At 52.9% G+C, this 26,130-nt stretch overlaps 1 protein-coding gene across 19 annotated transcripts in view; it reads left to right on the forward strand.

Moving 5' to 3' along the window:
- NFASC (neurofascin) overlaps window positions 1–26,130 on the forward strand; it is a 202,196-nt gene that overhangs the window by 26,089 nt on the left and 149,977 nt on the right. For 17 of the 19 annotated variants that reach the window (XM_042256945.1, XM_042256950.1, XM_042256953.1 and 14 more), the window contains exon 1: window positions 14,269–14,537. The exons of the other annotated variants lie outside the window; for them this stretch is intronic. In XM_042256945.1, the coding sequence (XP_042112879.1) occupies window positions 14,524–14,537 (14 nt within the window). In that variant the 5' untranslated portion in view covers window positions 14,269–14,523. Of the gene's footprint in view, window positions 1–14,268; window positions 14,538–26,130 lie in introns of those variants that run through there. 19 annotated transcript variants of the gene reach the window in all.

Here is a 26,130-nt window from a genome sequence, read left to right on the forward strand (position 1 = left end):
TAACTTTTCTTCCAAGGAGTAAGCATCTTTTAATTTCATGGCTGCAGTCACCATCTGCAGTGATTTTGGAGCCCCCCAAAATAAAGTCTGACACCGTTTCCACTGTTTCCCCATCTATTTCCCATGAAATGATGGGACCAGATGCCATGATCTTCGTTTTCTGAATGTTGAGCTTTAGGCCAACTTTTCCACCCTCCTCTTTCACTTTCATCAAGAGGCTCTTTAGTTCCTCTTCACTTTCTGCCTTAAGGGTGGTGTCATCTGCATATCTGAGGTTATTGATATTTCTCTCGGCAATCTTGATTCCAGCTTGCGTTTCTTCCAGTCCAGCGTTTCTCATGAGGTACTCTGCATACTTACCTGGGCACATCTCCGCTCCTCTTTCTCAGCGGGGACCCTCAGGTGATGGTGTGTTTAGCCAGAAGCCCCAGTCTGTCCTCCTGCAGGGTCCCCTTCCACCCCAGTCCAGGCAGAACCGTTCAGTCCCCTGGGGAGTCCCTGGAGAGACACAGGTTTCTGATGGACCCTCGCCAGGCCTGGCTGTGCTGACGCCTGCTTCTCCAGACCCACCGCCTTCAGGGATGCTGGAACCTGGGGGTTTGCTGTGCGGGCCGCTCTCCGTGCTCATCAAGCAGTTATGGAGCGTGTGCTTTATGACGAGTGCCTTCTGTGGCCTCATGCTTCCCAGGGTGCAGGATTCTTTGCCTGTGAGGCTGCTGCATTTGACTTTCCTTACAGTGCTTGGAGAACTCTGACTGGGAGCCTAGAAGAGGGCCCCTGGGACTCAGGCTTAGTCAGTGAGGGAGGCATGGAGCCGGGATCAGCTTTCAGCCCGCCTGCCTCCGGGAATGGGCTTCTGCAGCACGGCAGAGGCTGTGTTAGGGCTCGGCAGATAGAGCACATGTGTGCAGCTCAGGGTCTTCCTCAAGGTTATAATCTTAATGTGGGAACGAGATTTACACACGCAGAAAAAGACTCAACAAGGCCATTCCATGCGCGAACATAACTGACTCAATTGGCAGCTGATAAACCGCAGTGGGGTTAGGAGGGAGGAAGTCCACCGTTGACTGGGGTCATTGAGGAAGGCTTTGTGGAAGAGTCAGGTTGTGAGCTCGATGTGCAAAGATCACCAGTATTTTGATGCGTGGAGAAAAGGAGAGAGGATGACTAATAGGCAGAGCGGGAGGGACGAGTGAGGAAACCTGTAGCAGCAGGGCAGGATACGTGTGTGGGGCAGGGAGGCCGAGCAGGCCCTGCTCGTGTCTCTGTGTGTGCCCACATGAGTGGAAATGTCTGGGAAGCACCCGCCAAGGTAGCGAGACTAGACTAACTACCCATATACCTAGGGCTTAACTTAAAAAAGTAATCTATTGAGAGGCAATTTGCGTGACATAACGGTTTCAAAGTGGTGTTTAGTAGATTCACCGTGTTGCCCCACCACCTCTTTCTGGCTTCAGAACTCTCCCATCACCCCAGAAGAGCACTTGCTCTCCATTTCCCCCTCCCCCGTCCCTGGCAGCCTTCCATCTGCTTTCTGTCTGTATGGATTGGCCTGTCCTGGACATTCCATATCAGAGGAACCCTGCAATGTGTAGCCTTTGGGGTCTGGCTTCTTCTCCTTGGCTTTCACTAATCCACATTGTAGCATGTATCGTCCCTCCTCATGGCTGAGTAATATCTATCACGTGCATATATCATGACCTGTTTATCCATTCAGCCGCTGGTGGGCTTCTGCACTGTCTCACCTTTCGGCCCTTGTGAAAGGCCACTGTGAAACTGTGCACACGCGCTGGTTTGGGTGCCTGTTTTCAGTTCTGGAGGTGTCTGCCTAGCAGTAGAATTGTGGCTCATGTCATTTATGGTTAAGTGGCGGAGGAACCAGCAAACGGTTTTTTCCCCCGGTCGCCCCATTTTGCGCTCCTGCAGTGATGCCCCGGGATTCCAGTGACTCACGCCTCCCTCCTGGTGCTTGTCCTTTGACCTGAAGATCGCCCTGCACAGTTTTACACCCTGGACTCCGAGGAGCAGGTGCTTCTTTCTCCCAGTAGGACTTAAGCCTGCTCACCTCAGGCTGGAGGCCCTGGCCGCTTCTGGTTCTTGTCATCCCTTGCTGTGCACTGGTTCTGCCCGCAGGGCAGCCTTGTGTTCTTCAGGTTAGGGCACGGGGCCCAGGAGGTGGGGTGACTCTGCTGTGCTCAGCCCAAGCAGAGGAGCCCGGGATGCCTGCAACAGCCTGCCTCCCCGGCACTGAGTCTGCCGGCCACTTTCCGGGCTGGGCCGTCCTGTCTCCCAGCCTCAGGCCCCTGGAAGCCCGCTGCATGGACACGTGGCACCTCTGATTTCTCTGACTCTGCTGCTGAGATGATGTTTCCATTTTGGTTGGCACCCCAGAATGGCAGCTGGCTTTGAGGGGGTCCTGTTTGGGTGGCATATTGCTGGGACAGCCATAACGAAGTACCACAGACTGGGTGACTTGAACAGCAGAAGCTTGTTTCCTCCCAGTTCTGAAGCCTGGAAGTCCTAGGTCAGAGCAGCAGCAGGGCCGGCTTCTCGCGCGCCTCACCCTCAGCTTGGGATGGCCCCCTTCGCCCCGTGTCCTTGCTTGCGTTTCCCTCTGCTCCTGCCTGCGTCCCGCCTTCTGTTCTCATAAGAACACCAGTCATGCTGGGTTCGAGCCCGCGCTAAGGACCTCATTTTACCGTAATTATCTCTTCAGGAGGTCTGAATTCTGTCCCATTCTGAGGTTCTGGAGGTTCGGACTTCAGCATAAGAGTGTTGGGGGCCGTGGTTCAGCCTGTGACGGGTGGAGAGGGCAGCCAGGGTGAGAAGGACGGGGTGGGGGGGAGCAGAGCGGTGCGGGGAGGGCCTTGGGGGCCTGTGATGTCTCTGGGTTCCTGTTTGGTTCCTCTTTCAGCCAAACGCAGAACAGGTGGAGGAGGGGAGATGAATGGCGGCAGCCTGGAGGGCACTGGGGGCTGTGGGCAGGCGGGGGAAAGCAGTGTCCGCGATCAATAATTTATTCCTGGGTGCCACGCAGGAGGGCGTCGTCATGGCAACGAGCTGTGCTGGCCTGACAGTTGCCTCTCTGAGCTGCCCCTCCCCTCTCAGCTCCTCCCGCCCTCCCTCGCCTTCCCCTCGTTTTTCTTGTGGGGATGTTGTCCTCACAGGAGCTGTAGCAGCCCCGTCTCCATCCCCGCGTGGCCGCGGTTAGGGGGAATGATCAGGGCCTGACTCCTTTCTCTGAGGTCATCCCGCTGCCTTTTCAGCTGCCGGGCCCCTCGTGCAGGCGCCCTGGGTGCTGCTTTTTCTGCCGCCTGTTTCGCGCTACACCTCACCGTCTCCCAGTGAGCAGAATGAATCAGCTCCTTGTCACGCTCGCTGTGCTTGGAGCTGCCGTCCGTGGGGAGGTCCCTTCGAGCCTGGCTGCTGGGCAGTGCCTCCCCTGCCTGAGGCATCCTTGCGCGGCAGTCAGCAGCGACAGAAGTTGGTCCTTCATTCCTTTCTCCCGACCTCAGGGGACTGGAAGACACCAGAAGCACGCAGGAGGTCTGTAGTCCCCCCTGGTGCTGAGTGTGCAAGGCGTGAAGGCGGCCTCCGGTAATCCCTGAGTCAGGAGGAGGCCTCGCATGCCTGGGTCGCTCTCCCATCTTTCCCAGAGCCTGGGTCTCAGGTCCAGCAGCTGCACTGAGCTTTAGCCAGAGAGACAATTGAATTTTAAAGTTACTTTTCATATGCGCTACAATTCACTGCTTCCCCAGTTCACTGACTGTCACAACTAATAAGGGATCCGGGTTGGTAATAACCATTTAAGACTTAATGTTATTAGTCTTGTAATTGCTGCTAAGGGTCTTGTCTGTTCTCTGGATTTGTAAATCCTCACGCATGAAGATTAGGAAAACATACCCCTAAGCTGGAGGCTGCCGGGGGCCGGTGGTTGGAGAGCAGCCTCAGCTGCCTGACTGGTGTGTGTTTCCTGCTCAAGCCTGGAGCTGGCCACGCAGAGAGGCGCCAGGAGCATCTGCGAGCCCCTCAGGGAGCTGGCGGAGGAAAGGGGGGGGGGTGCCTTGCAGAGCAGTGTGGCCTGGGTTGCCCTCCTGACAAGCAGCTGCTGGTGGAGGGAAGAATCTCATCTGCAGGGAAGGACAGCTCCTTCCCTGCCCCCAGCCCAGCCCCCAAGCTCCCTGCACTGATGACCCAGAAGAGACAGGAGTGCTGTCCTAGGCAGCCAGTCAGGATGCCGCAGGCAGAGGTGAGAGTCGGCAGGGAAACCAGCTGAATTAGAAACGCTCTCCTCTGGCTTTGTCTTGGGAAATGTCCCTGCTTCTCGCCACAGGGGATCTTTTGTCACACGTGGCTTGAGCTGCGTTTGCTGCGGGCTGGCTGGTGGTGGTGGTTGTCGCACCCCGCACCCCTTCTCCTCTCGCACCTGTGAGGCTCTCGGCCCTGCTGCCTGTGCGCTCCGCCAGCCCTCGCCAGCACCGCTGCCCTCTGCAGACTGCTTTCTTGCCAGAGGTGAGCGGAGAAACCCTGCCCACTTACTTCTTTTGTCTTTTTCTCCTTTCCGTAGAATACCCACAACATAAAATTGACCGTTTTAAAATACACAGTTCCGTGGCATTTCGCTTATTCACACTGCTGGGTGGCATCACCACTGTCTAGTTCCAGACCCCTTCCATCACTCCCATCGCCCCTGGCCATCTCTTCTCCGCACACGCCTCTTCTGGACATTTCATAGCAATGGAATCGTGTGCTCTGCGGCCTGTTGTGACTGGCTTCTTTCACCTAGCACGATGTTTTTAAGGTACGTTCATGCTGTAGCAGGTCCTGTGTGGCTCTATACTATTCCATCTGTGTACACCACGTTTTGTTTATCCGTTGATCTGCGGGTAGGCATTTCGTTTCTTGTGAATGGTGCTGTCACGAACATTTGTGTTCACGTTGTTGACTGAGCACTTGTTTTCAGGATCCTGGCATGTATGCCTGGGAGTGGAGTTTCTAGTCCGTGTGTTTAACTTAACGAGGACCCGCCAGACTTTGCCCGCATCTCTGCATGTCCCAGTCTCTGTCTTCTTTAGAGAGCAGGCAGCCTGCTCCCTGTGCCCACTCTAGGCCGTTGGCTTTGGCAGCCACTTCTGGAAAGTTTCTGGTTCCATGGACGGAGGAGCCTGGTGGGCTGCAGTCCATGGGATCACTACGAGTCGGACACGACTGAGCAAATTCACTTTCACTTTTCACTTTCATGCATTGGAGGAGGAAATGGCAACCCACTCCAGTGATCTTGCCTGGAGAATCCCAGGGGTGGGGGAGCCTGGTGGGCTGCCTTCTCTGGGGTTCGTACAGAGCCAGACACGACTGAAGCGACTTAGCAGCAGCAGCACCCAGCCAGACACAGTGACGTGAGTGGATACAGCAAGGGATCTGTGGGGACAGTAGCGTGATTTCAGATTGCTCTTAATTGTATAACCAGATCTTACTCATTCACACATGTGTTGTCCTCCAAAACTGCACCATTTGAGGGCTGTGTATTTATCCCTATAAGGGGGCCAGTGCTCAGAATCTTGTTTCATCCTGCTAGGAATAGTCTTCAGAGATCTATCCTCGATAATAGTAATTCTCCGCTTTTAACATCAAATAGTATTCCCAACTGCGTCACCAGCTGTCTTTCCCATTCTTAGCCCTATCTTTCAAGCTAAGAAAAAAATCGAATCTACCCACATAGGATAAACATTTGCCACCTTGGGGGCCCATCAAAAGTTATGCTATAGGCTTTGAAAGCAGTTCCAAAGAGAAGCTTCAGGAATGTTCTAAGGACAGGCAAGTGCATTGTTGGAATATGTATATAGCCTCCCAAGGGGACTTCTTGGAAGGAGTCAGCAGACATCCGAATGTAAAAATTCTGGTGTGTTCATTTAAAAGATCAGTCAGAAAGCCTTATAGGCATACACTAAAAAAGATGATGTGAATAGTTATTGAATTATGTACCCCTCCAAGATACCAAGAAAAATATGCATTTTAGGAGTTTTAGAGAGACCAAGTCCAAAATATAACTTGGGAATGTGGTGGGCTGCTAAACACGAAATAGCATTGCCTAACTGCTGGGGAGGAGGGGTCAGTGGGGAGCCCCGTCTTCATGAGGGTCGGTGGGGCAGTTAGGTGTTTGCAGTCATTGGTCTGGCTGGGAAGTGAACTATGCACAGATCATTCTCCCCCTTAAGGGGCAGTGTGGGAAGGGAGACTGGTGATGGTGCAGGTGAACTGGTACCTTGGCAAGTGGAATTTTAAAAATTTTAAAATAGCACATCTCTTGCCGTCTATCTTCCCTGGTGGCTCAGACGGTAAAGCATCTGCCTACAGTGCAGGAGATCCGGGTCCAGTCCCTGGGTCGGGAAGATCTCCTGGGGAAGGAAATGGCACCCTACTCCAGTATTCTTGCCTGGAAAATCCCATGGATGGAGGAGCCTGGTAGGCTATAGTCCATGAGGTCGCAAAGAGTCGGACACGACTGAGCGACTTCACTTTTCACTTTTGCTTGCTGTAGCCTGAACAATCCAGGGCTTCTCTTTAAAGGTTAAATATTTCAGCCAGCTTTGGAAGTCTGGCAAAGAACTCAGGGCAAAGGCCCTAGGCCAGTGTGCTGGATATATTTTACCTACTGGGTGACAGAAGCTGAAGTCAGCAGTGAAGAGGGTGGAACTAAAGACATCTAGAGAGGGGCCTGGAGGGAAGGTGCTGGGTCAGAGACAAGCAGTCTGGTTCTGAGGAGATTTCAGACGCATGTTGGAGGCTGGTGACGTGTCCCAGTTCTGCAGCCAGGCCCAGGAAGTGAGTGACAAGGTCGGTGGAATTTCACAAATAGATCCCTCCACCACTGCATCATCACAGTAACTCACTCAAAGGTTTGCAGAGTATCGCCCTCTGGGGAAATAGCGCTTCTGAAATCTTCTGTCTTTGTCGCATTTATCCCTGACAGGCATTTGTCTGTAGTCGGATGTTGATGGGTTTGGCAGCAAAGCAGGGGAGGGTGCTGCAGTGATTTTTGAAAAAATCTTTTTTATTGCTGTAACTATGTGTGTACGTGTGTGGCACGAGATTTGCCATTTTAACCATTTTAAGTGTACTGTTCTGGCATTTAGGATATTATGTGATACAGCTGTCACTGCTCTCTATTTCCAAAATGTTTTCATTACTCCAGTGGAAACTCTGTAAACATTCAGCAGCAACTCCCCATTCTCTGCTGCCCCAGCCCCTGGCGACCTTAACCTACTTCCTGTTTCTGTGAATTTGACCACATAGGTCCCTCATATAGGCAGAATCGTAGCGTTCTAGACACAACATTTATCACTTTGTGTCTCGCTTGCTTCACCTGGCGTGTTTTCAGAACTCATCCGTGTCTCCGCATGACTCAGAGCTTGATTCCTTTTTATCGCTGGGTAATATTCTATAGTTTGGATAGACCACATTCTTTTTAATCCTTTCATTCATTGATGAACTCTGGTGTTTTCCCCACCATTTGGCTATTTTGAATAATGCTGTGATGAACACTGGTGTGTAGCTGTCTGTTTGAGTTCCTGTTTTCAGTGCTTTGGGTGTGTCTGTGGGACTAGAATTGCTGGATTGCATGGTGATTCTGTGTCTAACTTTTTGAGGAACTGCCAAACGGTTTTCCGCGGTGTCTGCACCGTATTGCCTTCCCGCCAGCCGTGTGGAAGGGTTCCACCTTCTCCACCTCACCAGCACGTGTTACCTTTCATTTTACTGATTATGGCTATGCTAGTAGGTGTGGAGCAGTATCTCTTCATGGTTTCGATTCGCCTTTTCCTAATGGTTAGTGGTATCAAGTGTGTTTTCATAGATCTTATTTGGAGAAATGTCTTTTCTAATCCTCTATTTGTTGTTTGCCTTTTTTGTTGTTGAGTTTTAGGAGTTCTTTATATGTTACGGATGTTAAGATTTTATCAGATATGTGATTCGCAAATATTTTCTAATCTGCCGATCTTTTCACTTTATTGATGATGTCCTTTGATGCATATAAATTTTAAAGTTTCATGAATTCTGATTTATTTCTTCTTTTGGTTTTTTTGTGCTTCCACATCTAAGAAGCTGTTACAAAACCCAGGGCCATGAAGACATATTTCTAGCTTTCTTCTAAGAGTTTAATGGTTCTAACTCACACTTACGTCATCGGTCCATTTTGAGTTAATTTCTGTGTATCATGTGGAATAGGGATCTAAAATCATTGGTTTTCGTGTGTAAATCCAGTTGTCCTAGCACCATTTGTCGAAGAAACTGTTCTTTCTCCATTAAGTAGTTTTGGTACTCTGGTCTAGAATCAATTAGTCATACAATCATCAAAAAATCCACAAACAACAAATGCTGGAGAGGCTGTGGGGAGGAAGAACCCTCCTACGCTACTGGTAGCAGTGTGAATTGGAATAGCCACTCGGAGAACCGTATGGAGGTTCCTTAAAACACTAAAAACAGAGCTACCATGCTTCCCTGCCGTGCCACTCCTGGGCATCCATCCGGAGAAGAACACGACCCGAAAGGATGCATGCGCCCATGCCCATCGCAGCACTGTGTGCGGCAGCCAAGATGTGGAAGCGACCTGAGTGTCCACCGACAGAGGGATGGGTGAGGAAGTGGTGTGTGTATCCAGCGGAATATTACTCGGCCATAAACAGAATGAAATAAAGCCGTTTGCAGCAACGTGGATGGACCTAGAGAGTGTCATACTGAGTGAGGTCAGACAGAAAAGGAGAAATACTTCTGACATCCCTTCTACGCCTAAAAAGAAATGATACAAATATACTTACAAAACAGAGACTCACAGACTTAGAAAACGAACTTATGGTTGCCGGGGTAAAGGATAGTTAGGGAGTTTGGGAAGGTCCTGTACACACTGCTATATTCAAATAGACCTCTTGTACAACTCTGCTCAATGCCATGCGCCAGCCTGGATGGGAGCGGGGTTTGGGGAAGAATGAACACATGTATATGTATGGCTGAGTCCCTTCGCTGTTCGCCTGAAACTACCACAACATTGTTAATGAGCAGGCGGATTCTTTACCAGCTGAGCCCCCAGGGAAGCCCAAGAACACTGGAGTGGGTAGCCTGTCCCTTCTCCAGCGGATCTTCCCGACCCAGGAATCGAACTGGAGTCTCCTGCATTGCAGGCGGATTCTTCACCAGCTGAGCTATGAGGGAAGCCCAATCAGCTATATCCCAATGCAAAATAAAAAGTTTATAAAGTTTGAAAAAAAGATCAGTTGGCCAGAGACGTGTGAGTTCATTTCTGAACTCTAAATTCTGTTTTGTTGGTCCGTCTCGCCTTGTGCCAATACGGCACTGATTTGATTGCTGTGGTTTTATCCTGGTGGTGGTGCTTGTTTAGTCACTAAGTCGTGTCCGACTCTTGCGACCCTATGGACTGTAGCCTACCAGGCTCATCCATGGGAATCCATGGGATTCTCCAGGCAAGAATACTGGAGTGGATTGCCATTTCCTTCTCCAGGAGTTTTGCCGTAAGTTTTGCAGTTCAGAAATGTGAGTCTCTGATTTGTTGCTGTTCTTCAAAATTGTTTTGGCCCTTCAGGTCCTCTCACAAGTCTGTATGAATCTGAGCACAGTCAGCCACTGCTGAACAAACTTTTGTGTGGATGAGAGTGCTGACTTCCACTGGGTGAGCGCCCAGAGGTGGGACTGCCGGACTGCAGGTGTTAATGTGCCTGGCTTTAGTGCGCGCTGCCCAGCAGTCTTCCGCAGTGACTGTCCCCGTTCCTGCTTCTGCCAGCAGTGTACATGTTCCAGTTATACCACATCTTTTCCAACGTTTAGTACTGTAAATTTTTTAGTCGAATTTTAGCCACTCTGGTATATTGGCCCAAAGTATGAGTCAAACACCACGCTTATTCTTGAATTCTTTGCTCAGGGGCTCTTTCTCCTGGCACCAGGCCTTGAAGAGTACTCCTTGCTCCCTTCCCCATCACCGTGAGCCAGGGTCTTCCTCTGGATGCTGGAGATCTGGCTGGTGGGCAGGCAGAATGGGCTGCAGAGTTTCACCCTCCCTGGGGAAACCTCGGGATGGGGAGTGTGTGTGTAGGGTTGCTGAAGGAAGTTTGTAACTGGACTCTGCCCTGGCTGCAGCAGCGGATGGTGTGTGTTCCAGTGTGGACAGGGCTTTGGAGCTGTGCCCAGCTGCTGAGAGAGGTCGGTTGTTAGGTAACCATGCTTCACAAGAATGAAGAAGCTGGCAGAACTGTCCCATCTGACCTTGGGCACTTGCTCCCAGAGGCGGCTCCTTTAGGCACAGAACCTGAGACCACAGAGGCTAATAATAGGTTTTCCTAGCCCTGCAGCTCACCAGCGCTAGAGACTTGCAGGCCTTTATCTTGTACTTGCCCGGTTCTAAAGACTCCAAGACAGTACATGTCATTTCCATTTTCAGCTTGCTGGGTAGCTAAACCCAGTGAACGCTGGCTGCAGGCTCTGTGCACCAGATACTGAACCAGGCACTTAGGGAGCTGCAAAGAACTGGGTGAAGTTCCTGACTCTAAGTGCTTCATCATCCAATAGTGGAGGAAATGCCTGTGCCCATCATTGCAATGAAAGGGAGGACGGGATCTGTGCTTAGGGAGGGATATAAGGAATTTGCTTGGGAGCCGGAGGCAGGAATGGTCACATCATGCTAGAGGATAGGTCTGGTGGCTTCCTGGAGGAGGTGGCATTGGCTCTAGGCCTTAGAGGATGGGTAGGATTTTGCTGGGTGGGGCAGACAGGGTAAAGGAACTCCAGGCAAAGAAGCAGAAAAAGCAGAGATAGAGATGGTCCATCTCAGACATTTGGAGAAAAGCAAGCGTAGCAGATTACTGGGTGTTGATGAGTTCCCTGGGTGTTAGCCTGGGAGAGGTGGGTTTTATTCTTCAGAAGCAGGGTTTGCAGGTGGCCGATTCATGCAGTGCTGTTCCTGACTAGAGAGCAGCAGGGAGACCCTGGGCCTGTCCCACCCTCTCCTGACCCTTCTCCTCCACACCCATGTGCAGACACACATAGAAAGATGGTACACATATCAGGATAGACACACATACCCATAAACATGCACAGAGGAGCCAGGACCCACACATGTGTGAGATTAACAGACCCACACATCAAAACACATATCCTTCCATTGGAACTTACACACACATATTTGTACTCACATACCTACACGATGATGCCAACCCATAAACCCAAGGAGCACACATCCCATACCATGCATGTGTGTTGAAACACCTGTGCACATGCCCAAATACCCACACATATTGAGTCACACTAGAGTTGCACGCACAGACCACTAGACAGACATTCTGGGACAGTCACACACATAAGCTCACCAAGCCAGGCATGTAGGTATGCACTGAGATGTGCATACACTGAGACATCTTCACGCAGCGAAGGGTGCTCACACTCACGGGGGCGCACGTGTGGGAGTCAGAGCCCTCCCCCAGGTGTGTGCCTTCACACAGACTCACAAATGCACGCTCACACACAGGCACAGCCACAGACAGATCCGAGTGGCACAGTCCTGGGCTGGCTGCTCTGGGAACACCTGTCCTCCTCACCCCAGCCTCACATCGGAGCGACTGGCTTTCTGCCGGCCACCTGCAGCCACGTGCACTCCTGGCATCTCGGCCCTGGACAAGCCCTCAGAGGCTCTCCTAGCCCGTCTCCCACTCCCTGTGGGCATTTTTCAACTGTCGTTGGGGGTCTCCCAGCTATTGCTTAACCACTTTAAGGGAGGTATTTCTTGACAGCAAGTTTAGTAGAATTTGCTTTTCTTTCTAGGAAGTGAGGATTCTGTGCCTGGAGGTGAGGCTGAACCCTTCGCCACAGCAGTTAACAAATGTGATGTGAGGACCTCAGGCGGGGACTCAGACCCGCCCCGAGCCTGCAGTTCCTATGCACCCTGGGTCACGCTCTGGCCGAGTTGCCAGTCCCCAGACGGTTTCATTGCTGACTGTCCTGGGGTGGAAGAGTGGCATTCCAGTCCTGCCAGCAGGGGCTGCAGATGGCAGAGGGGTGCTCCTGATGGCTGGGGGCGAGGGGCTTCTCCCCCGGGCACAGCAGCCCAGCTGTTATTCCAGCCTAAGCGGATGTGACCCACAATCCGGCCGGCCGCCCTGCAGCTCTCTGCCCTCTCCTGCTGGCCCCCCTCTGGCTTCCCACCCACCCCACCCCTGCTCTGCCCTGGGCCATCACCCCGCATCCAGAAAGGGGCTGCTGTCAGCGGGGGCTCCGAGGGACCGGCTAGCGTGGCTGCGCCCGTGAGAAGAGCCACAGACACCGAGAGCAGGAGAGGTGGGGCAGGGGGCGCTGCCCTCCGGGGCACCCCGTCTGGATGCTTGTCTGGCTTTCTCAGTCTTTCTCTCTAGTCCTCTTCAACGTGGGATAAATCTGGTCCCTCCAGTCACCCCTCCCTATCCTGCTGATGTGCAGGGGGATTTGCTTCTGCCCCTCATCTGAAAGGTGCCCTTTTCCAGCTCTGAACCTTAGGCCACACCTTCCACTCTGGCCTGGCCCTTCTCAACGATCCTTCCCAGACGTTCCCACACTCCACTAGCCCCACGTTCCTCACTGGCAAGAGAAAGGGCCCTAAGCAGCCCCTGGGGAATGGCCAAGCAGGAGGCAAGTTGTGGGGCTGAGGGAGCCGGGCCCGGGGCTGGGTTATCACCTTGCCGCTCAGTGTGGGGCGGCCGTGGGAAGGGAAGGTCCAGGGTCCAGAGGGGCTTCCCCGAGGGAAGTCGAGGCAGGGGCCAGGGCTGCCCTGTCTCTGGGCTGGGGGCGGGGCCATCCTGTTACACATACTTCTCGTCCACCAGAGCAATTTATGTTCCTTGCAGAAAATTTAGGAAATGTAAATAAACTCAAAGCAAAAATGCAAATTATCTATAGTTGCACTATTCAAAGATAGCCATTCTTACCCTATTTTTTAAATCTGCCTTTTTTTCACTTTTTCATATTATTAAGACGCCCTGCATTCTCTCACCATTTTAACAATTATGTAATATTCTGTGGCCTGCGGTAGTAGTAAGAATCGAAGCTTTTTTATTTTAAGCATTTACCTTATTTATCAGGTACTGTCGTTGTTGAATTGATTGATTGTTTTTTTATGCCAATTATACAAATAGTGAGGCATAGAGAGGCTCAGGAATTCGCCTGAAATAACACAGCCAGTAAATGGCAGAGTCAGAATCTTTGTTTCCATAGCCCACAGCCTGTCAAACCATGGAGCTGCCGTAATGTGGTTACCATTTCCCCTAGTGATGGCTGTCTAGGGGTCTTCTAATTTTTTACCTTTATAAGCAATACCCTGATAAACATTGTGTGACGTATCTAATTAAACTTGATTATTTGCTTAAGATCTACTCCTAAAATGGAATTTACAGAACAAAGGGCATAAACGTCTTAGAGACATTTGAACGTATCTCTAAGCTTTCCCCCGGAAGAATGTTACAAGGGACTCGCTCACCAGCAGGCTAGGAGAGCTTGAGGGAAAGCCTGACCTTCTGAAGTCTGGCCCTCTTAGGGGGAGCAGGCTGGAGCCGTAGCCTGGAGGTGGCTTCCTGCGGGGTGGTTGGAGAGACTGGAGACATTTAGCCCAGAGGAGACTGGAAGTTTTGGCAGAGGCTACACGCATGGCTGCCATCAAATGTGCGATGGGCTGTTGAGAGGAAGAGAGACGGTTTGTCCTGGAGCCCTGAAGCAGAGGTGGGCCAGCGGGCTGAGCCGAGGGGTGTGGAGAGCCGCCCCCTCGTGTGGGCAGCACCTGGCCGTGATGGGCAGGGTAGGGGTTGAGTAAATGCTCCGTGACCCGCTGCTGCCCTGACTTGCGGGGGGGGCCGGTACCACCCACAGCACACTGTGCTCCTCCACGACCATGACGTCTCCAGGTCTTAGCTGGGGGGTCTGCGCCCCATCCGCCCCTGCCTTGGGGAGCCTGGCTCGGCCTGGCACTTGTCTGCGTCTGTCCCCCTCGAAGCCTGAGCGGCACAGCCTGGCCTGTGTCACGGGTCGCACAACCCCTCCATTATGCAGGAGGGGACCCGGCGGGGAGAGAGCGAGCAGGCTGGCTGGGGGTGGGGACCCGAGTGCTTATTAATAAACAAGAGCATTGTGTGGCGTCCCATTCACAGCCTTCTCAGGGGACATGGTGGGCTTGCGATAACAGAGCCCTGTTTGTGCCAGGAGGGCCGGGGAGGTGGCATGTGGGAGGTGGCGAGGAGCAGGGAAGCCACAAGCTATTTTGACTCCACCGAGGGCCGGGCTGCTGTGTTTGCTCTGCGGGAGGTGGCCAAAGGGAAGACCTAGCTAGGAATTCGCTCAGGCCTGCGTCTGCCCCCCAGGGTGGCCTAAAGCACGCCTCGCTGTCCATCCCACCTGTCCCCACGGAGGGAGACTGAGCAGGCTCTGGGTGGACTGGCCGCCTCCCCCTGGACGGAGCTGGGATGCTTGCCTCTGCCCTGTCCCTTGGCCTCCTGTCCCCGCCCGATGCCTCCTTCCAGGTGAGTCCCGCTTCGGCCTGTGTAGGATTCTGCATAATTCCCTGACACTGCTAGAGCTCTGCTTGCGTGCAAGGTCTGCAAAAAGCTTCCGTGCCAGAGAGTGGACCTGTTTGGTGTTAGGATCAGGAACATGAAGCAGGTGGGCCAGAAGGGAGAGTTGCGATTGTGATGAACGAACTGAAACGTAGGAGGGAGGCCGGTGGGGGCGAGGTGGCAGGGGCGCTTTGGGCTGAGGAACAGGGGTGTCGGGGAAGGGCGGTGCTGAAGCTCGTTTCAGCCCAGGGAGGACTCGGTGCTGTGACCTCACTGCGCGGCTCTCTGCGTTAACGCTGTGACCTGGCCTTCCCCTCTGTTTCCTGTCTTTCCTGGCCTCTCCCTTTCTCTTCTCCAGCTCCTTTCTCTGGGTCCCACCAGCCCAGGTGAGCCCCTTGCCTTCCAGGCCTGCCAGGAAGGCTCAGTGTTGGCATCTCCGGGTCTCAGGTCAGAAGGCAGAAGCTGCTGCTTGCAGAGAAGTGAGAACAGGCCGTTTCCCTCTCGGCTGGCTTCCAGGGATGAGAGCAGCTCCTAGTTCAGGGGAGTCCTGGTTCCCTGTCATTCAGTGCTAAACCAGAACAAGGGGGGAGTCAGATGCCTGGGTCAGCTGGCTCTCCCAGGAACTGATGGTGCCTCCCTTTCAGCTTTGGAAGTGAGTCTGGCCAGGAGCTACCTTGAATTAGGAAACCCTTCCATCATAAGACAGCTCTGAGAGATGCATGCTGATCTGGTTGTGAGTTGGGAGGGAAAAGGAAGGGGCTCCTCCCGGTGCAGAGCAGACAAGGCAGGCTCTGAGCCTGGCACACCCCTGGTGTTGCCTGCCTGGGCCCCAGCCTCAGCGCGACGGGTGATGAGCAGGCTCTGCAGAGAACGCTGCCCTCCCGGGCTCTCCACAGCTGCCCAGCTGGGCATTTGCCTCCCTCCCTCCTCTACAGTGTGAAGCAGCAGTGACTATTTTTAGAAGCATCTGCATGCTCTTGGGAGCACTGTTTCTGTGGTTTATCTGCTGGGCTGGATGCTCGTCTGCTTAGTACGTGAGCCCTGGAGAACCAGCTGGACGTGGGGTGTGGGAGTGTGTGCACGTGGAGAGTCTGATGGGAGTCAGCCGCCCGGAGGGATGACCCAGCGTCCTTCACCAAGCTTTTGGGGTTTCCTTCTGGCTCTGTCTGTGACTGGCAGTTGCTCTGGGAGGTTCCTGAAAGGTCCAGGAGCAGAGACAAGGGCCTTCCCCAGGAGGGGGCGTGCTGAGTCACTGTGGGCACACCACCTTCCGAGGCTTCCTTGCACATGGGGCTCCAGGAGGAACCGGCCAGGTGGCCTCCCCAGTGATGTGGACACCATCAACAGCCGTAACAGTGGCGAACATTCGTGGAGAGCTTGCCCTGGGGCCCACGCTGCTGGAGCCTTGAGCTCTGTCATCTCCTGGAACTGTCCCAGTAACTGTGCAGCTCTGCGCCGGGCTCGAGGGGGGAAGCATGCCCAGTGTCGCACTGTCTGCCCTGCTCCGGAGCCCCCGCCCTCCAGCCCGAGTGCCAGTAGATGGAAACAGTGCTTGTGGCCTCGGCGGCCACGAGGACCGAGGTCAGATGCAAGGACGCTTCCTGACGGTGACAGGGGGCTGGGTGGGATGTTCCTCCTTGGAGATCTTTGAGAAGCACCCAGCTCTGCAGAAGAGGGAGGGGGCCTTCCTGCAGGCCGGACTCCGGGTTCATGACCACTTGAGGGATTTTCTTGCTTGGGGTCTTGGCAGCTTTGTTTCCTGGACCCCTGACCATCCCTGAAAGATGCTGGACCGTGTGTCAGTAACACAGGGTGCCCACCGCCAGCGGCTTCTGGGCGCACCAAGGACTTACCCAGCATCTGGGATGTGGAAAGCTGGGAGACTGGACCATTCACGAGGCCCCAGGAGGAAGGCTGAGAGAGGGGAACTACTCCTGGGAACTCTGGAGCGCCTGAGGGTTAGTGGCCTTCCAGGCAGATGTGCGGTGCTCCCCCAGCAAGCAGCGCTCAGCGTTGCTGGGGCCTGTGGCCCTGGGCCTCTGCACACAGGCGTCTGTGGTGGATGCATGCTCAGCGAGAGCTGCTGGAAGCTCTCCAAGCAGACACCGTGTAGGCGCCAGAGCAAAGGGCCCCTCGGTGAGATCTGTGAGCTGTCGGGGAAGGGCTGGGGGCTCCGTGTGTCAACTGCTCAAGCAGTTTCTGCCCCGTCACCCTGCCAGTGCCGTGGAGCAGCCTCAGAAGCATGGGGCGTCTGTCCTTCCCCGATGGGCTCTGTGAGCAGCAGATGCAGCGTCCTGGAGGCAGTGTGGCAGGGTGGTCAGACACGTGGGTGATGGGGCCAAACGAGTCTGGTCCCAGTTCCACCTCTGCTGGGTGACCGCCTGGCTTCCTCAGCTCTTGATATTGATAGCAGGTGCCTCTTGGTTTTTTGAAGGTGAGTGAATGACCCAGGAAACCGTTTAGCACAGGAGGAAGGAGCCGGGGCCCCTCTGTCGAGGGCTACATGGGTCTCTGTCCTGCGTGGGGCTGTCCTTCCACGTGCTGGTTTCCCCGGCGCTCACCTGGGCTCAGTGAAGGGGCCCAGCAGACCCTGGCTGCCCCCTGCCCCCTTGAGCTCTGGGAGCCAGCACCAGGCTGGACACTCAAGGTCCAGGGCTCCTGCTGTCTGGGCTGCCTTTGGCCCTGTTCGCTTCAGGTTTCTGGAGGTGAGCGTCCTCTTGTAGTTTATGCCAGGTTTCTGACTCCACGGGTCTGCTGCACGGCTCACCTGTTAACAGCACTTGGGGGCCTGGGAACCAAACCGTGGCTCCATTCTGTTCCCTTTCTGCCCTGTGACAGGCTCTCCAGGGCCCCGCCTCCAGTTCTAGCCTGCTCTCCTGCTCCCGCCTCCTCCCTCGCCTTTCTGACCCCTGGTCCTGGTTGCATCTGCCGAGATCCTGCCCTTTCTCCGCCAGCGCCCTTCTCCCCTCCCGCCTCTGTCTCGTCCCTGCTCTGAACCTCACCAGGGTCATCCTTCTCAGTGATTCTAGCACACTGTGTCATGCCTGCTGCACACATCTGTGGACATTTAAAAGTACTTCAAGGCCCACACAGCGTACTCTCTTTCTGGGGTGGGAGACTTAAAGGCGGCCCCTCTGATGTGTCAGCCTGCATTTATCATCGCTTCTGAAAATGAGAGGTAACTGTCCACTTCGCTCTGGACTGAGCAGGGTCAGGATGAGGGAGCTGGGGGGAGGAAGGCGGTGGATGCCCTCTGACTGCCCCCAGGCCCTGCCCAGGCTTCTGACACATGTCCTCATTCATTTCCGTCAGTAATCTGAGGAGGCAGGTACTACAATCCCCATTTCACTGGCTGGGAAACAGAAAGGTTAAGTGACTTGCCTAAGGTCACACAGCGATTAAGCGAGAGAGTCAGAATTTGAGTGTGGGTCTGTTTCTTTCTACTGAAATCATGCAGCTTCTAGAAGGAGGTGGGTCAGATAGGAGACAAGGAGGTGACAGAGGATGAGATGCTAGGACGGCGTCATCAGTTCAATGGACACGAGTTTGAGCAAGCTCCGGGAGACAGTGAAGGACAGGGAAGCCTGGCTTGCTGCAGTCCAAGAGGCCGCAAAGAATCAGACACGACTGAGCGACTGAACAACAGATACGTCAGAATTTTGATTACCCGGGAGCTGGATTTTTGACCCTGAGCAAATCCAAGCGTCCTGTTCACATCCCTTGCTTGCAACTCTCATCTCTTCGCCATGGACCTCCCTGAAGGCAAGATGGGAGACCCCAGCGCCCCATCGCTCTGTCAGCCTCTCGTTAGACCAGGCATGGGGGCACCGCCGATGTTCAGCTTCCCAGAAGCCACACGTGCCTGAGAGTAAATGATATTTTGCCAGAGAAGGGAAAGGAAAACAGATCTGGAAGTGCCTGAATGATACAGCATTAGGAAGTTGAAGTGCTTTCCTCCCTAAGAACAGGCTGGAAAGGCATATCCTGCAAAGCTCTTGCAGACTGTCCAGGAGGCTTGAGTGCTGGGCACCTGCTCAGTCTGTGGGGAGTCACTGCTCCTGTTGCCGTCTCGGGCTCTCCTCAGAGCTTTCTCGGTCCCCAAGCCCTCAGCTCCCCTGGAGGCTTTTATAGGGAAAGATATAAGTGGCAGGTAATGGTCCTGAGCACACTCCAAGAGCCAGTGACAGGGGCCAGCCACCCGGTTCCCCCTCCTCAAGTCCCCAACCAAGACAGGATGTTACTAACTAGTTCTGAGGGAGCATTTGAAGTTCGGCCTGTGTGGTCTGATTGGGTCTTTGTCTGCCTGACTCTGAAATCCTAGGGTTAGTGGGAGGAGGCAGAGGCAGGTCTGTGGGTCTCTTAGACTCAACACAGAACAGCCTGGCCTACACACAGTCATTTGGGATGTATCGTCTTCCTTCTTGAGCCCTTTAGGTTTACCTCCTAAATTACTACCAAAGCGTGTGACTTTGTTACCCGTGCTCTTTTTTTTAAACTTCAAAAATAAACTGTATTGAGGTATAATTTTCATTCAATAAAGTGTACTCGTTTTAAAGGTATCATCAGATGAGTGTTGATAGATGTGTACGCCCACGTAACCACCACTGCAATCAGGATAAAGGTTATTTCATCTCCCCTAAAACTGCCCTCATCCCTCTGCAGTGAGTTTTCGCTCAGGCGCCGGCCCAGGCAGCCTCCCAGGGCGCCCTGTCGCTGAGACTGTCTCTGCCGCTCAGAGATGGCCTCTTTGTGCCGCTTCTGGGGTCTGATGAGACGTGGGAGAGAGGGAGTGCCTTGACTCGCTGGGTCTCTGCGCCCTTGCCTGGCCTCCCGCCATGCTCCCGTCTGCAGCTCACCGTGTCCTCAGGCAGGCAGGGGGACCGCTGTGCTCACCCTGGCACTCCTGCGGCAGAGCCGCCCCAGGTGGCCCCTGCTGGAGGACACACCACTAACGATTTGCTGCAGCTTACGTGACCTTTCTGGGATCCAGCTCACCTGTGCTTCAAGTGGCCTATTTGGGGATATATTGAGGTTGCTTTCAGCCTTTGGGAAAAAGGGATACAAGCTAAAACCAAGATGCTATCAATATGGCACTTTTTCCCCTCTTTATCATCATCACCATTATTGTTTAATTGTGGTTAAACATATACAACATAAAACTTGCTGTTTTAAACATTTTTAAATGTTCGGTTCAGGGGCGTGAAGTCCATTCACTTCGTGTGCGGTCACCATCTCCAGAACCTTCCGTCCTGCCCGACCGGAATTTTGTGCCCATTAGATACTAACTGCCTATGGGCCCCCCCAACTCTGGTAACCACCATCCTACTTCCTGTCTCTGTGAATCTGGCTACTCTAGTAACCTCGTGTTAGGGAATCAGTGTTTGTGTATCTGGTTTATTTCATTTAGCATAATGTCTTCCAGGGTCATCCATGTTGCAGCGAGTATCAGAATTCCGTTCCTTTAAAACACTGAGCGTTATTTCATTGTATAAATAGAGTACGTTTTGCTTATCCGTCAGTGGCTATCTGGGTTGTTTCTGCATTTTGGCTGTTGTGGATAATGCTGATGTTATGAACATTTGTGTACAAATATCGGTCTGGTCTTCGTGGTATTTAAATGCTCAGCAAACCCTTCTAGCATCTCCTCTTGCTTAAACCTGCTGCTGCCTGAGGCCTGGGAGAGGAATGCCCTTCTCCTTCTTAGCCCGCCGCCCTATCCCTTCTGGCTTAGTGCCTGTGACAAGTGATGCTATTCACACACTTCAGTCTTGGATGGGTATTGGGAGCTCAGGTTTCCCAGGCAGTAGAGTTGAGTTCCTTTCTTTAGAAGCAGTCTTTTGTGTCTTAGTTACTAATGTGTCTTAGTTATTCTTGGCCACCAGCTAACTTCTGGAGTTTGATTCCACAAGCTTCTTAAGAATATAATAGAACAGCTTTGTTTCATTAAGGGAAGAAAATAAATTTTATCCAGCACCTACTATGTGCTAGGTACCTTTTGAGGTGCTTTCACAGTACTGGAAGCTTCACTTCCTTTGCCTCACTGGGTAGCCCTGTGACGTAGGGACAAAGCCTAAGTTTTAAGGGTAAGGAAGCAGAGGAGAGGCTCAGAGGGCTTGTGTTACTTGCCCAAGCTCAGAGGCCAACACTCTTTCTATACACCACCTAAATACCATACTGATCTTTCAAATGCCAGAGATATTTTCCAGATCTTTTCTTTTACAATATAAATCCAGGCCTGGTGTTCCACCTGTCATGTGGAAAGAGTAAGCCTTTGGGCTTCTTTGCCCTGCTGCTGCTAAGTCGCTTCAGTCGTGTCCGACTCTGTGCGGCTCCATAGACGGCAGCCTACCAGGGTCCCCCGTCCCTGGGATTCTCCAGGCAAGAACACTGGAGTGGGTTGCCATTCTCTTCTCCAATGCATGCTTGCATGCTAAGTTGCTTCAGTCATGTCTGACTCTCTGTGACCCTGTGGACAGCAGCCTGCCAGACTCCTCTGTCCATGAGATTCTCCAGGCAAGAATACTAGAGTGAGTTGCCGTTTCCTTCTCCCTAGTTCTGTAAAAGAAGGAATTATTAATCAAAGTTTTGTTTATTTTTCAAAATATACAAGAGTAGAGAGAATAGTCTCATGGATCCCCACGTCTCCCATGCCACCAGCCTTGTTCCATTGACCAGGTTCTTCTTTTTGATCTGTGGGGTCCTCCCATGTGGATTGGTAGCAGTTGGCATTTTCTGGAAGAGGGAAGGGGAGTCGGCAGATCTGGGCACCATGAAGTTAAATCTCTTCCCAGCTGGAAGAGTGTTAATTGCCATCAGTTGGAATCCCCTCTGATGGTTCATTATTCAGCTGGTTACTGAACAGCATCCAGGAGGCAGGGGGAGGGGACCAATCTTTTGAGAGGCCTGGTGAGTCCTGGCGAGGTGATGTGCAGAGAGACTTCCTGCTCTTAAAGCATTTTCCTCTTTCCGTTTGATTTTACTGGAATTTTTCTGAGTAGGAGGAGAGGTTATGTGAGGATAGCCATCCCTTTAGGGGAACAGCCAAGGCAATCTAATATGAAGTGGGAACCAATAGGAAATAAGCTTATGGCCTCTTCAACTAGATTTATTTAACAGACATTTTAATTTTTTTTTTTTAATATCCACCATGCGCCAGACACTGAGCCTCATCCTGGGAGTCCAACTATGTAATGTTGATATCTGCTCTGGAAAAATTTGTGGTCCACAAAAATAGCAGCTATTATTAGCAACTAATGTAACAGCTGATAATAACAACTCACATATGTATGTGCTAGACGCTTGACATTGTCTGATTATACCCCCCAAAGCAGTCTGTAAGATGGGTACAGTTTGTGTCTGTTTTGTAGACAGGGACACTGGGGCCACCGCGTCCCACCTCTGGCGGAGGGGTGGCGCTGTGTGTGTTCTTGCCGTCCTGTCTGAGCAGAATGAATGTCTGGAGGGGAGACCGCAGGTGACGGAGGGTGGAGGGACCAGGGGCCATCTCTGGGGCTGCAGGAATGGGCTCACATAAGCGCCACCAGATGTGCTTTCGCAAAGGATGGGGGCAGCCGAACGGTACATTTTTTCTCTCAACTTTGCAGACGATGTGGGATTCCTTGTATTTCAAAGCCAGGGCAGCTCTTTGGGAGAAAGGGAAGAGTGAAGACTGGAATTTAAGAGTGCTTTTTGGAGGCTGCAGAAAGTGATAGAGAAAAGACAACGGGCTAGGTTTGTTCTGTTTTTGTTTTAAAAGGAAAAAAAGATTTGCCGTCTTTCAAGGGAGAAGAGTTGGGGAATGAGAGAAGTGGTTTCTCGTGTGAGGAAGGGGCAGTTTCTGCTCTGGTTGACATAGCCCAGCTATCGGATGCTGGGACCCTGGTGGTGGGGTGTGGCTCCCCGTTCACGGGAGCTGGTGGTGACGGCACTCTCTTTCTGGGGTGAAGGTGGCTTGCTATGCCCAGTTTCTTTCGCATGGAAGCCTGCTTTCTGAGTTTGAATATATTTTCTAGGGTCAGATCGGTTAGTATCTCTGTAGAACGGTTAGTATCTCCATAGAACGGGGCACCAAATTGTTTAAATATTTTAAAAGAAAACCTGTGACTGTCTTTCGCATTCATCCCAGGAAGCCCCTCACACCTACTCACGTTTAACCTGTAACCTATGGTGTAAGATAAATGTAGACCCTCTGGCTCCCTGACCGAAAAGGAATATGAGACATTGAAATGAGAGTCCCAGGCTGGGATCCCTTTTAAGGGAAGCACTTATTATGAGTGTTTTAATTTTTTCCACTTTAATTTTTAAGTCATTTGAAAAGAATATGTGTTTTTGATTTTGCCATGAGATCGGGTGAGGTGCCATCTGGCTCAGAGGCAGGGGGGCAGGACGTCTCAGGTTCCTACCACCTGTATGATTTGTTTTTTTTCTAGTTGTCCCTACTCCGAGCTCCCAGGTAACATAGAAGCAAGATTTTATGCAGGATCGGCTTCAAGTAGAATCCGGGAGAACATCCTGCCTTTCAATCAGTATATCATCTCCATGTATACCTTGCTGACAGAGAGGGGAAACAGACCAAAGTGTGTGAGGATACCTCTGTCAGGAATGGAGCGCTTCCCAAACCAGCAGGAGGAAAGCCTGTCTCCACTCAGAGTAAACAGCAAGAGTGATGCTGCCTGCCCTCCCTCCAGGGATGGCAACTCACAAATGCCAGTTGCTATGGATACAGGCTCCCCTGGGGCAGCGGTGGCGGTGGAGGCCTCAAGGCTGTTGCAGCGATGCAGGGCTTGGGGTGGTGTGTTCCTGCAACGGTGCCTCAGCGCGGGGCAGGGGCCAGCCTTGCCTGCGCCACCACCTGGGCTCCTCTGAGGGGCTCTGGTGGCCAAGCCTGCAGGGTGGGTGGGGCAGCTGGGGTCGGCCACACTGTGTGGAGCCGCTGCGCCGTAGGTGGCAGGTGGAGGTTCAGGATTGGGCCCCGAGGGGAGACATCGGAAGGAAGGGGAAGCGTGGCCTGTACCATCAGGGAGCTCTGGTATGAGAGGCTCAGTGGGCTCCCAGTCTGATGAGGCCAACCAGAGGCACAGGAAGAGCCAGGGTGGGGGCAGAGACGAGGAAACAGCTGTCACCCCCTGTTTCGAGCCCTCCCGCGGCCTCCGTTTTGGCTCGCCATGAAGTCGGACTCCCCTGCGTGGTGTACACGCTCCTCCCCCAGGCTTCCGCCGCCCTGGGCTCTGGGCTTCGGGACTCCAGCTGGCCTCTGCCTTGGGGCCCTTCCCTGCTGTGCCCTGGCCTAGAGCTGTTCGCCCGTCACCTCCTCTGCCTTCACTTCATTCGGGCCTCTGCTTTGGTATCCTTTCCTGACCACCCCGTGTCAAATCAGGACTCCCTTCCTTCCTACCCCCTTCACTTGCCCGCTTTCCCTGCCTTGCTTTTCCTCACAGCACTCGTATACTTGCTTGTTCAATGTGTGATTGCCTGCCCCCCCACCTTCTGGAAGGTCCGCTCCTCCAGTGCTGGGACAATGTCTTATTCATCCCGGAATCCCATTGCTAAAAGCATCGCCTGGCACATGGGACGCACTCGATAAATATTGGATGACTAAGTGACGAACTGTGTAGCTCAGAGAATTGCATTTGATCGTGTGAGATTCTGTGAGAATGTTTACAATATGCTTTTGTATTGCTCTAACAGTTGTCAAGAGAAAACTTCTCTAAGCCAAGGAGAAAGACAAATACCATATGATATTGCTTATGTATGGACTCGAAACTATGATACAAGTGAATTTATCTGCAAAGCAGACTTATAGATAGAGGGAACAGATTTGTGGTTGCCACGGGGGTGGGTGGGGGAATGGTGCATTGGCGTTTGAGGTTAGCAGATCCGAAGTATTATATAGAGCATGAGCAGGAAACAGGGCCCTACTGTGTGACACAGGGAACTGTATTCACTATCCTGTGATAAACCATGATGGAAAGGAACGTGAAAAAGAGCGTGAGTGTGTGTGTGTGTGTGTGTGTGTGTGTGTGTGTGAATAACTGAATCACTTGCTGTGACAGCAGAAATTAACACTATAAATCAACTATACTTCAATAAAATAAATTTTTTTAACATTTAAAACGAGAAAAATTCTCTTGTACAATTCTAAGTTGCAATTAAGAGACAGTGTTTATAAAATTAGATTTTGGTGTTTTTAAGACAGTACCTCTTACGCTGGGATATACAGACCCCTTGGGGGGGTGCGGTTCTTAGATATGCCCGTGAGAATTTGGGGATTGTTTTTTCTTTGGGAGATGCTGTACGTTAGTCAGTTTCGGGAAATCCATGTGAATCACGCACGAAACGGCTCATGAGGTGGAGTACATTGGAGGTGGACTCTGGAGGACTTTCTGGAAAACAGATCTTAATCAGTAGTTGTAAGAAAAAGGCAGGTCTTCATACAGGACAGAAGAGCTTTGGGTGACTCACTTTGAGGGCCTGGTTTGTAATGCTGAGAAGCCACAGTGGGCACGCTCTCACCGGCCACGGGGAGCAAGTGTGCCTGGCCGAAACGGAGTCTGAACTTGGGTAGAGCAAGGCGAAGCGGTGACGCTGAGGGTCTTTCCTGCTCTGAAGGCCCGGGCGGGAGTGCCAGCTGTGCACTGAGCTGTGACCCATGAACTCTGCTTTCTGGCCCCTTCCTCGTCACTCACGTCTCACTGGAGTCCTGTTGGCATGACGCCCCCCGTGGCCTGTGCAGCTGGGGCGTGGAGAGTGTGCTGGGCCCAGCCCCTCCCCGTGGCCTGTGCAGCTGGGGCATGGAGAGTGTGCGAGAGTCAGCTGGCAGGTGGAAGATGGCCCGCCCTAGGGAAGGCGGCCCCCAGCTCACCAACTTGCAGTCCTTTGTTTAACTCGGAGTCAGCCAGGCCAGAGGTCAGCCTTTTCCTTGGGAGACCATCAGAGCTGGCCTGAGGTTGAGGGGGAGCGGGCCAGGGTGTGACCCTACCTCCTGCATCCGCCCTCCACTGTCTGCAGCCTGGCTGCCTGTGGCATGTGGTTGGCAAGCCTGGTCCCAGGCTGCAGACCTGAGGGGCTGGAAGGCCGTCTGCAGGCCTTGCGGCGGTGCCCTTGCCGTAGGGACAAGGTGCCTGGGGCCCCGAGAGTTCCAGAAGAGCTGGGACGCTGTCCCCACTCCCAGCTCGGAGCTCTTTGCACTGTCTCCTGTTTAGGGCAAGAGCCCAGGCGGGTGAGCCGTGGGCAACAGTGCATCAGCACCTCAGTTTTCAGCCCTGTGTCCCACCCGAAGCACTGAGGTTTGCTCTGGGAAGTTAGAATAAGTGGATCCTGTTCTCTGCTGGAGCGACAGTTATTCTCCTCGGACACCGGACTGCAATGTGGCTTCCTACCCTGTCGGGCTCCAGGCAGGGCGTGTCAGGGGGTGTCAGCCCTGTGGATGGAGTGGCCTCTGGATGGAAAGGCCGTTGGCCTGCGGGAGGTATCTTTGCCCTGCAGTGCCCTCCCCTTCTCTGTCCAGTTTCCTGTCTGCCTCCTGCTGCTTCTTCTGGGGTCAGTTGTCTTGGTGGGTGCG

The sequence above is a fragment of the Ovis aries genome, chromosome 12, assembly GCF_016772045.2.
Source record: "Ovis aries strain OAR_USU_Benz2616 breed Rambouillet chromosome 12, ARS-UI_Ramb_v3.0, whole genome shotgun sequence".
Taxonomy (NCBI): domain Eukaryota; kingdom Metazoa; phylum Chordata; class Mammalia; order Artiodactyla; family Bovidae; genus Ovis; species Ovis aries.